The sequence below is a fragment of the Rhinopithecus roxellana genome, chromosome 2, assembly GCF_007565055.1.
Source record: "Rhinopithecus roxellana isolate Shanxi Qingling chromosome 2, ASM756505v1, whole genome shotgun sequence".
Lineage (NCBI taxonomy): Eukaryota > Metazoa > Chordata > Mammalia > Primates > Cercopithecidae > Rhinopithecus > Rhinopithecus roxellana.
This window is the reverse complement of record NC_044550.1, coordinates 188,065,721-188,078,717: the sequence shown is the minus strand read 5'-3', so window position 1 is coordinate 188,078,717 and position 12,997 is coordinate 188,065,721. Positions and strand designations below refer to the sequence as shown.

Genomic DNA, 12,997 nt, shown 5'->3' with positions numbered 1-12,997 from the left:
TTCCTTTATAGCAACAAAAAACAGACTAACAAACACACCCATGTTCTCTGATCTCTGGTTGTTTTTCTCCAAACCAATCTGCCTTTCAAATGAGTCACTATAGTTTATTTTATGATTTACACTTTCTTTTAGGTTATTTTCTTTTCAAATCACGTTAAGTTTATTAAATGAATTCCAATTCTACATTATACTTTTAATTGAAACATATTCCAGATAATTTAAACAGACACGATTGGAGTACAATGTGTAAATTAAACCAGTATATAAACTGGCAAGTGGGTATACCTGAGTGTATAATTCTTATTTAATGAAATTATTAGATACATATTTTGATACAATATTTCTAAGGTAGTCAGTAAACTTTCAGGATGATCAGAATGCTCTAAATATAGGATATTAAGGAACCAAATTGTCCATCTCCGAAAATTTATTAGAGAAAGGAAATCTGTGGTAAACCATAATCCCTTTATGCAAAAGGGTATGAGCAAGTTCTTATTTATATTAAAGTGATTTAAGTAGATGATATTTCAGAATGAGTTTGGCAGAGGATTTTGAAGTGGCTATCCTCAAAGACATTTTAAAGGAATACAGAAAATTGAAGAGACAGCTGTGAAATTCTTTAATTAAAAAATTATAACAAAATCTACAATCTGAAATTTTACTTCACCTTTTGTTTCAAAATATGAACATAAATATATGAATGTAAGTTTCCTAAAACTGTCTTTAAAAGCAAGGTTCACCTTATTGCATTTTTAAATAAAATGCCTTTGTAGAAAAGGAGTCTTTATATTTCACAAAGATCTTATTGTGCAACCCAAGTATAATTGTCCCAATTCCAAGATGGTTAACAAATTTTATTTCCTTAAAATATCACTAGTGAATAATAATGGTCAGTAGGGGCTTTATCAAATAGAAGGGCCTATAGAGATACCAATATAAGAAGTGTAAGCTAAATGAGATATTAATAAATCTTGTACTCTGAGGCTTTTTCATAACAATGATCAGCTTATAAAACTTCACAAGATAAACTTTCTCTAATCATTCATTCTATAAATGAAGCTGAATGAAATTTTCTCTCAATTGTTTTCACTACTATTTTAAAATTTCAATTCTTCTCTTATTGGTCAAATTTCTATTACTGAAGTATGTATACTTCCAGTTCACGAGTAATGTCCTGCTTCTTTAATAAGTGTGAATGAGGCAAGCCTAGAACTATCTTCACAAAAGTAAACTTGCTGATCCCCAGATACTTTGCTTCTTATGAAACATCAAAGGAAGTTGAAACCTAGGATTTGTTTATGATATCAGGTGTTTTTTTTATCTCTGGGATTAGCTGAACATCTATTATGAAAATACATAATTTCTGAGTGATTTTCACTAAGAATCTCATAAATAATTAACAAGTTAGATAATTTTTTTTGAGATGCTGTCAGAAAATGTTTCATTTTAGATTTTTTGATTCTTCATTATTCCTGAAGAAAAGATATGTTGTTGGCATATACCATATCTGATAAAAACATTGCAAAGACGTAATTCTTGAAGCTGTAAAACATATAGTCTGAAGAGTACGTTAGTTCTTTTAATCTTTATTTTTTTCTTTCTGGTCTACTCCTTCCGGATGAATATATTTCTAATTCTCAAAATCTTGACAGCAGATGAAGCTTAGATATAATTCGTCTATCAAATTCAAAATGTATAAATTGCTATACATTATATATATACAATTGTATTGTTCATTTTCACTTCTTATCTGCTTGGACCTGGATAATTGGTATAACACTCCCCCAACCTTTTTCTAAATCTTTTATATTCTTGCATTAATTAAGAAAAGTGTGTTAGAATAGGTATTCATATACAGAAATAATCACAAGTAAACGCTTTAGGATAGGGTAGGCAATATCTAAATCTTCTGATGGCGGGGAGGGTCTATGAATCTCAAAAATTAATATTAGCCCATTTTTTCATTTAATTTATGTGATTTATGTTTTCATAGAGAATATTTGTCAATGCATGCAAAACACAGTTTAATATCTTTTCTCTTTCCAAGAAAAGTATAGGAATATACATACTGTAAGGGACACATTCATACTGCACTTCAAGGTATTTATAGGTTCCTGGACACGGGTCTGGAAAAACATCAGGACCTGCCACCACTGCACACTGGGTTCTGTTATTGCATCTGAAGTCAAAAGAAAGGAAAAGAAGTAGTAAGCTTATGCAAAGTTAAATTATTATCAACATCAACACTAATTTTATTTTAGTTCCTATTATACAGATTTGAATAAGGTTTTGCTTAATTTGGGGTTTTAGGCCTATTAAGAAAATATCTGTAGTACACTTTTTAGAAACTAGACATTAAAATCAATCTATTCAGCTTGCTCATATTAACTAATTTAAAATTTGGTTGAATACAGCGTAATTTCTAGTTAGAAGTTAAATATTGCTGAAGCAACGCTAACTGGTCCACAGGATATTGCCAATGCGAACACAAGTAGGAAAGACTATTTGATAGGAAAGACTCACTCCAGTACAAAAAAAAAAAAAAAGATTTTAGAAAATGTAACCACAGAGTGTATTAGGCAGTTGTAAAACAAATTCACTGACTATGATGACATTCATTTTAAAGGTATGAAAAGTGGTATTCAAAAGCTTTATCTGAGCCTAACAAATTAGTAAAAAGTTAATATTTAAATATTAAAATGAATATTTGAATTTATTTTGTATAAATTAATATAATATTACTACTTATTAAAACCATTTTAGGAATTAACTGTCATGTCCTTTTGTTCAGCCAAATAATGATACGATCCTCATGGATTACTTATCACAAAGGCCAATATCTTATACTATAAAATAATGACTTTAAATTTATAAAAAGAGTAATGATATACCACTACTAAAACATAAATATAAGATGGAACTGGAGGTTATCATATTAGGTGAAATAAGACAGGTACAGAAAGACAAACTTTGCATGTTCTTATTTATGGGAGCCATTAAACCCATGAAGCTATAGGGTAGAAAGATGGTTACCAGAAGATGGGAGGGGAGTAAAGGGTAGGGAGGGGAGGAAGTGAGGATGGTTCCTGGGTACATGAATTGTTAGCATGAATGAATAAAACCTAGTATCTGACAGCACAATTGGGTGACTACAGTCAAACATAATTTAATTGTACATTTAAAAATAACTAAAAGATCATAAACGGATTGTTTGTAGCACAGACGATAAATGCTTGAGGTGATGAATATCCCATTTACCCTGATGAGATTATTACACAATACATGCCTTTTTCAAAATGTTTCATTTTTCTATAACTATACACATCTACCATGTCCCCACAAAAATAAATAAATAAATAAGTAAATAAATAAATAAATCTTTCTAAACCACAGAAAAAGAGAAAAAAATATATGAATACAAACTTGGGCACTTTTGTGGCAATTAGGCTAAACAAATCTGAATTGATTAATTCATGGGGAAAAACAAGCATGTTGAAATTAATTATAATTCTGAAAAATATACCCATATTCACAGTGGACTAATTACTGTGAATTTCACTCAGAAACGTTCTAAATTCAAAAATTTATCCTTAAGTATTTTTCTATAAAAAACTAATGGTTTTTCCTACCCATAATATTGGCACTAAGTCTATAACATGTGATACTCTAATTATTCCCCGTGTTTTATGTTCTTGTTTATTCATTTCAGAAATATAACCTCAAGGCTAGATTTTTCTGTTAATTCCTTACGGAGATGTTCTGTTCTCTGACGTGACCTCAGAATACTTGCAAGGATACTGGCAACATAAAAAGCATCTAGAGCAGAACTCACTTTGATTTAGTGTAAAAATATGTTGTGTTTACCGGAGGCTACCATTGTCAGGCTTAAGGAGGATTTTATTTAGTCCCTAAATTCAATGTGATTCATTAATGAATTTCTTAAGCTGAAAAATATATTATGTGTTATCAGTGAAAGATGAATAAAAGCTAATGCTCCATACTCATCAGGCAATTTAGCATAACAGCTAATACTGAGGGATAACAAGTTGTAAGGTTTTTCTGTGTCAGAGGCTGATAAAAGGTAAATGTGGCTCTCCTGACACATGCACCCACAAATATGTTATCTTGATGTTTTGGTGTACTCACACCTTCTTAAAATAGCAGATCTTTCATACTAAAAAGAAATTATTTGAATAAGCTCTTCAAGTCAAGTGACATGTTTTTAGCAATTAAAACAATACAATTTTCACATCACACCTTGAATATACAACCTCATAAATCCATCTAAGGTTTTTAATACAATAGGCAGGGATATGAACTCATAAAGTTATTTTTGTATTTGTTATAGAAAAATTAGCAATTATCAGGAACACATTCAACATAGACATAATGGAAAAGTGACACTATAAAATTTAATATAATGTAAATATTCTGTAAACATAATATTAATTCTGATGTGTGAATATTTATACATATCTCCTTTTCTTCCTATCTTGCTCTACAGTCACTTTATTCCCTATTATTAACCTTTTTAATTACCTCACCTCTAATTTAAAAAATGTATTTAGAAGCAATATCTACTCTTGTAATTTTCAGATATAAATAGGCATCTGTAAATCTTTTATTTAAATAATCAATGTATGATATAAATAGATCAGCTTACTACTCATTTCTGACCAGAGCATAATAGTTAAAATTTATAATTATGGAAGTGTATGTTGCACAGAAAGTTGTGCTGAATCAATAGGGATTTCAAATGGTTATGCTTATATAGATTAGATGAGAAAACATAACCTGGAGTCTATACATATCTATCTATCTATCTATCTACCTAAAAGTACATTGACCAATTTATATATTATATATTATCAAGTTGTAAATTACTAGTTATTTATCTATATGTAAGAAAATTATAAAAGCAACTATCTCTTGTAAATAACAGTTACCATTGTGAGATCCAAATAGTTTATTTAATATTAACTGAAGATGAGTCAAGAAAGCCTTCTAATTAATGAGATAGTGTCTGTTCAGTGGTATATAAAACAAAAAATGTTATGCCTATATTTATAGTCATTATCATCATTGTTCTATATGAAACAGCAGTAATTTATAACATTCACCTTTCAAAATAATTTATGATTCTATTACTATGTTTATATCAAAAGTTCATTATAAATTATGATTATTAAAAATAAAATGGAAAAAGGTAGATTCAATCTCTGGAATACTATTTTTCTATAGGATACATTATAATATTGATTGTTTAAAGATTAGCTATATTTTGAAAACAGGAGTTTAAAGGTTCTGTCCTTTGCTTTCATTTTTTAAATGACTTAGTTACTGTGAGTTAAAATGAAATTAAATATAATTAAAGATTTGTAAACAATTTAGTCCACAAAGATTCTTTCAAAATTTATAAAAGTAAATTCATTCTAAAATACTATAGATGAAAAAAGTGAGATAAAGTGATCTAATGTTCTCAAATGCTTTAGTTTCATTGTTTATTTTTAATGTAAACACAAATTAAAAACACGCTTTTCGGTATCCCTATTACCTGATGTTTATATATATATACACACACAATGTAAAATGATTACCACAATAAAGTTAATTAACATATCCATCATCTCACAGTTATCTTTTACTGTGTTGTGTGGTGAGAAAATTTAAGATCTACTCTAACAGCAAATTTCAAGTATATAATACAGTATTGTTAACTGTGGTTTCCCGGCTGTACATTAGATTACCAGAATTTACTCATCCTGCGTTACTGAAACTTTGCACCCTTTGATCAGCATCTCCCCATTTCTCCTATCTCGCTAGCTTCTGGCAACTAACATTCTACTTTCTGCTTCTAGAAGTTCTGACTTTCTTAGATTCCGCATATAAGAGGGATTAAATAGCATTTGTCTTTTGATGTCTCACTTATTTCACCTAACGTAATGTCCTCCAGGTTCACACATGCTATCACAAATGACAGTTCCTTCATTTTTAAGGCTGAATAATATTCTGTTATATATTTATATATAAATATATTTTTATTTACTTTTTATCCATACATCTGCTGACTGGCAGTTAGGTCAATTCCATATATCTTGTTTATTGTGAATAATACTGGAAGGGATATAAGACTACAGATATCTCTTTAAGATATTGATTCATTTCTTTTACATACCTATACCCAGAAGTAAGACTACTAGAATATATGGTAGTTCTATTTTTAATTTTCTGAAGTACCTACATACTGTTTTCCATAACAGCTATACCAATTTACATTTCCATCAGTAGTATAGAAGGATTGTCTTTCCTCTACATTGTCATCAACACTTCTGTCTTTTTGAACATAACCATTCTAACAAGATATGCAGTGATAGCTCATTGTGGTTTTAATTCACATTTCCCTGACGATTAGTGAAGTTGAGCACCTTTAAACTTACCTGTTGGCCATTTGTCTTCCTTCAAGAAATATTTATCATGTTTCATCACTGATAGACTGAGTCCACTTTTAAATTAGGTTATTTGTTTTCTTGCTACAGAGGTGTTTAAATTCCTGGTATACATTGGATATCAACCCCTAAATAAACGTGTAGACCAATGGTACAGAATAGATGGCCCAGAAATTAATCCACACATTTATGGTCAATTAATTTTCAACAAATGTGCCAAGAATACACAACGAGGAAAGGATTGACTGTTCAATAAAGGAGGCTAGGGAAACTGGATATCTACATGAAGAAAAATGAAACTGGATCTCTATCTTACATGACATACAAAAGCCAAGTAGAAATGGATTAAAGATTTACATGTAAAACCTAAAACTATAAAACTATTAGAAGAAAACATAGGTAAAAATCTTCTTGAAATTGATCTGGGCAATTTTGGGGAGAATATGACCCCAGAAGCACAGGTCAGAAAGCAAAAATAAACAAATTGGTGTGCATCTAACTACAAACCTTCTGTACAGCAAATAAAACAATTAACTAAGTAAGGACCCAAGCTACAGAATGGGAGAAAATACTTTTAAACCTATTTGTCACTTCTTTCTGAGATGAATAATGCTACCCTCAATTTTACAGAAAATAGAATTGGAATGAAGACGTTAAATGGCTTTTCAGACTGTCAGTAATCAAATAATAGTCATTGGAGTCCAGAACAGTGGCCTGAAAATCATGATACTGCTGTCTTGTGGGAGAATGAGTCATACATTTCATGGTCACTCTGGGACCCTGATTTAATTCACCCTGACCTGATAGGTTCTCAAGAGTACTATGATGACCCGATGAAATAAAGACCATCTGTGAAATATCTGAGTGCCCCAGAATTCATTCAGTCATGATGTAGATTAGGCATTACCTAACCAGGCCCTCACAATTCAAATTGGCATACAGAAATTAGAAAGATAAATTTCAGAGCCTAGTAATGGTATGATGTATATTTATTTATATATAGATTTTTCCACAATAAAAAATACAAGCAATTTTAATTTAACCCACATATAAACCTCCAATTTACATGTAACTGTCACCTATTGATCATGTTTAATAAATTTTAGTTAATATGTTGAGTTCTATTAGTTATTAGCACTAATTCTAAAGCAATATTGTTTAATTCAAGAATGTCACATGACTGCCATAAAAGATACACATCTTCCTAAATCACAGGACTAGTAATAGGAAAGAGAATCATTTACTGTTAATTTGTCCATTTCAACGTGGTTCATTGCAGTGTAGAAGAAAAATTAGCTAAGTGTGAAAATGAAAGTCATTTCTGCTGGGTAACCTTTTCCTCTATTTGCCACAACATACAGCACCATATAGCAAAAATGATATTGCTGGATTTACATGCATATTGACTATTCAAATAATTAGCCTATTTTTCCTGCTAATTTCAATAAAATTGAGAGAGGAGGCAGGTAGGGGCTGTTTAGGCAGATAAAGAGGGAGGGTCTCAGAAGAGGGACAATGCCTGCAAGAACACACTTGTAACACCCCTGTTATGTAGCTAGCAGGAGGGAATGTGGTTAAGAACTTCCGGTTATACCAAGATGCTTGCTCAGAAAGGACTTTCTAGCTGCCATTGTAGGCACAGACAAGGACCAAGGACATCCTACAATGACCCTGAACTCCTTATAATTCTATGAGCATTGTGACTTTAGCCCCTCTGTGGGTTTCATTTAGGCACTCATAGGTAATCAAGATGGAGTTACTATGGCCAACCGCAGGCAAGAACAGACACAACACCCCTGGGGGAATCTTTACCCGTCCCTTTAAGGCAGAACCCACAGAAGACTTTTTCTGACACATAAAAGACCCAGAACTCAGTCCTATTTTTTGCAACCATCTTTGGGTCCCCTGTTGCTGCTGAGAGCTTTTCTGTCACTTAATAAATCCCACTCTGCCTTACTCACTCTCTGGTGTTTACATGCCTTATTGTTCCTGGTCATGGGACAATAATTTGGACCTTGCTAAACTAAGGTGTAAGGAGACTTCAACAAAATGATGCTTCTTTCACTTCCATTATACAGACAAAAATTAGCAGCCCACTATCTCATGTTTGATTATAACATACGTGTACATGAAGCATATAAAAATAAGCCTTAAACATACCTGTATTTTTAAAAATTCTCACATAATAGACATATAAAGATGATATTAGTTGATTGCACAGCACTATAGATCTAACACCGTATCATTATTTTATTATTATTTTTTTTTTTTGAGATGAAGTCTTGCTCTGTCACCAAGTTGGAGTGCAGTGGCACAATCTTGGCTCTCCACAACCTCCAACTCCTGGGTTCAAGACATTCTCTTGTCTCAGCCTCCTGAGTAGCTGGGACTCAAGGCATGCAACACCACACCTGGGTAATTTTTGTATTTTTAGTAGAGATCGGGTTTCACCATGTAAGCCAGGATGGTCTCGATCTCTTGGCCATGTGATCCATCCACGTCAGCCTCCTAGAGTGCTGTGATTACAGGCGTGAGCCACCACACCCAGCCTAAAATAATTTAAGTAAATATTGTAGTGTTTACATACTGGGAATATAATTCACAGGGGTTCTAGGTTAATAAACCCTTCAATCATGAATGCTTATCACATTCTAAAGTCAGTGTATATAAACAAACTATTCCTCAGAATGCTAAGGAACTTTTTAAATGAACTTTCAGCCATGTATAAAACTCCAAAGAAAAGCACTGACTTTTTAAAGACAGGATAGGATAATGTTTTAAAAAAGAGTGCCTTGTGCCTTTTTGTTAGCAAAATTAATCATATGAATTTATAAATTTATATTAGCACTTATTAAATAACATTGATACAAGCACTTATTAAATGACATTTATACAAAAGCATGTGTTATGCAAAAACACACATCCACTTAGTATACCCAAGAAGTTCATAGCATCTAACATATGATGAATCAGTGCGTGATTCATATAGGAAGATGGAATTATTATCCAATAGAAAAATATTTTACAGATATCTTATAATTTAAAAAGCTACATCATATTCTATTAATGTGTAAAATCTCAAAATAGTTTAGGTTATCACAGTAACTATAGGTTTTTAGTTCTCAGGATGGAATGAGGCAATAGAAGAAAACATAAATAGATGCATGAATATCAGTATTTTGTTTAATGTCAATCAATTGGACAATTCTCTGTTTTCCTCCTCAAGACAGTAATTTCCTTATTTTGTACTGCCTGTCATCCTGAGACATGCTTATATGACATCCTAATCATGTTTATATGACATTCATTCTGAACTTAGAAGACCAAAAAAGATGAGACAACTATCTAATGGTAGAAAACAAATATGTAGGTCATAAAGGAATCAACTAGATTTCAAATAAAAAGAGAACTAAATGGCTATGAAACAAAAATATTAATCATGATTAAAACTAAAAGAAATCCTCCCATGTATATACTATAGCCATACATTCAGCATTTATTAAAAAGTTTAATGATGTCATCCACTTACAATTTAAGGGACAATTTAAGAAGAGTTACAAAAGTAATAAGACTCCTAATCTAGCTTAAAAAAAATTTTTTTTTGCGACGGGGTCTCATTCCATTGTCCAGGCTGGAGTGCAGTGGTATGACCTTAACTCACTGTATCTTCAATCTCTGCAGCTCAAGTTACCCTCTTACTTCAGCCTCCCGAATAACTGGGACCACAGGTACACATAACCATGCCCACCTAACTGTATTTACTTTTTGTAGAGATGTGTTACCCAGGCTGATCTCAAACTCCTGGGCTCAAGCCATCCTCCCACCTCAGCCTCTCAAGAGTGTTGGAATTACAGGCATGAGCCACTGTGCCAGACCTCCATTTCTGTTTTTCTTTTTTTTTTTCCCGAAAAAAAATTGTTTCTAAACCATAAACTAAAAGCACTATAGGATCTTTCAGAGGACATTATGGCAATGTATGTAAATGAAGATCTGTGATTCATAAAGTGATTCTCTAGTTCCAATTCTTTCATTTCCTGTATTCTTTTATATGTTACTTCACTAGCTTTCCTTTACCTTAAAGAAATATAATTTGAGGGGGCAAGCCCAAGATGGCTGAATAGGAACAGCTCCAGCCTCCAGCTCCCAGCATGAGCGGCACAGAAGACGGGTGATTTCTGCATTTTCAACTGAGGTACCAGGTTCATCTCACTGGGGCATGTCGGACAGTTGGCACTGGTCCGGGGGTGCAGCCCGACCAGCAAGAGCTGCAGCAGGATGAGTCATCGCCTCACCTGGGAAGTGCAAGGGGGAAGGGAATTCCTTTTCCTAGCCAAAGGAAATTGAGACACACAACACCTGGAAAATTGGGTGACTCCCACCCTAATACTGAGCTTTACCAAGGGTCCTAGCAAATGGCACAACAGGAGATTGTATCCCACACCTGGCCCAGAGGGTCTCACGCCCACGGAGCCTCCCTCATTGCTAGCACAGCAGTCTGAGATCTAACTTCAAGGCGGCAGTGAGGTTGTGGGAGGGGCGCCAGGCATTGCTGAGGCTTAAGTAGGTAAACAAAGCCACTGGGAAGCTCGAATTGGGTGGAGCCCACCACAGCTCAAGGAGGCCGGCCTGCCTCTGAAGACACCTCCACTGGGGACAGGGCATAGCTAAACAAATAGCAGTAGAAACCTCGGCAGAGGTAAATGCCCCTGTCTGACAGCTTTGAAGAGAGCAGTGGATCTCCCAGCATGGAGGTTGAGATCTGAGAATGGACAGACTGCCTGCTTAAGTGAGTCCCTGACCCCTGAGTAGCCTAACTGGGAGACATCCTCCACTAGGTGCAGACCGACACCTCACACCTCACATGGTGGAGTAGACCACTGAGACAAAGCTTCCAGAGCAAGAATCAGACAGCAACACTCGCTGTTCAGCAATATTCTATCTTCTGCAGCCTCTGTTGCTGATACCCAGGCAAACAGGATCTGGAGGGACCTCAAGCAAACTCCAACAGACCTATAGCTGAGGGTTCTGATTGTTAGAAGGAAAACTAACAAACAGAAAAGACACCCACACCAAAACTGCATCAGTACGTCACCATCATCAAAGACCAAAGGCAGATAAAACCACAAAGATGGGGAAAAAGCAGTGCAGAAAAGCTGGAAATTAAAAAAAACCAGAGTGCATCTCCCCCTCCAAAGGAATGCAGCTCATGACCAGCAATGGAACAAAGGTGGATAGAGAATGACTTTGATGAGTTGAGAGAAGAAGTCTTCAGTCAATCAAACTTCTTAGAGCTAAAGGAGGAACTACAAACCCAGCTCAAAGAAACTAAAAACCTTGAAAAAAGAATGGATGAATGGATAACTAGAATAATCAATGCAGAGAAGACCTTAAAAGAACTGATAGAGATGAAAACCATAACATGAGAAATACATGACAAATGCACAAGCTTCAGTAACCAACTCAATCAACTGGAAGAAAGAGTATCAGCAACTGAAGATCAAATGAATGAAATGAAGCGAGAAGAGAAGGGTAGAGAAAAAAGAGTAAAAAGAAATGAGCAAAGCCTCCAAGAAATATGGGTTTATGTGAAAAGACCAAATCTACGTCTGATTGGTGAGCCTGAAAGTGATGGGGAAAATGAAACCAAGTTGGAAAACACTCTGCAGGATATTATCCAGGAGAACTTCCCCACCTAGTAAGGCAGGCCAACATCAAAATTCAGGAAATACAGAGAACGCCAAAAAGATACTCCTCAAGAAGAGAAACTCCAAGACACATAATTTTCAGATTCACCAAAGTTGAAATGAAGGAAAAAATGTTAAGGGCAGCCAGAGAGAAAGGTTGGGTTACACACAAAGGGAAGCCCATCGGACTAACAGCAGATCTCTCGGCAGAAACTCTACAAGCCAGAAGAGCATGGGTGCCAACATTCAACATTCTTAAAGAAAAGAATTTTAAACCCAGAATTTCATATTCAGCCAAACTAAGTTTCATAAGTGAAGGAGAAATAAAATCCTTTACAGACAAGTAAATGCTTAGAGAAATTGTCACCACCAGGCCTTCCCTACAAGAGATCCTGAAGGAAGCAATAAATATGTAAAGGAACAACAGGTACCAGCCATTGCAGAAACATGACAAAATGTAAAGTTCATCGATGCTAGGAAGAAACCATCAACTAGCAAGCAATATAACCAGCTAATATCATAATGACAGGATCAAGTTCACACATAACAATATTAACCTTAAATGTAAATGGACTAAATGCTCCAATTAAAAGATACAGACTGGCAAATTGGATAAAGAGTCAAGACCCATCAGTCTGCTGTATTCAGGAGACCCATCTCACATGCAGAGACACACATAGGCTCAAAATAAAGGGATGGAGGAAGATCTACCAAGCAAATGGAGAACAAAAAAAAGCAGGGGTTGCAATCCTAGTCTCTGATAAAATAGACTTTAAACCATCAAAGATCAAAGAAGGCCATTACATAATGGTAAAGTGATCAATTCAACAGGAAGAGCTAATTATCCTAAATACATATGCACCCAAT

At 34.1% G+C, this 12,997-nt stretch overlaps 1 protein-coding gene across 7 annotated transcripts in view; it reads right to left on the bottom strand.

Moving 5' to 3' along the window:
• ADGRL3 (adhesion G protein-coupled receptor L3) overlaps positions 1–12,997 on the bottom strand; it is a 915,407-nt gene that overhangs the window by 399,707 nt on the left and 502,703 nt on the right. For all 7 annotated transcript variants that reach the window (XM_030925166.1, XM_030925184.1, XM_030925200.1 and 4 more), the window contains one exon: positions 2,070–2,179. In XM_030925166.1, the coding sequence (XP_030781026.1) occupies positions 2,070–2,179 (110 nt within the window). The remainder of the gene's footprint in view (positions 1–2,069; positions 2,180–12,997) is intronic.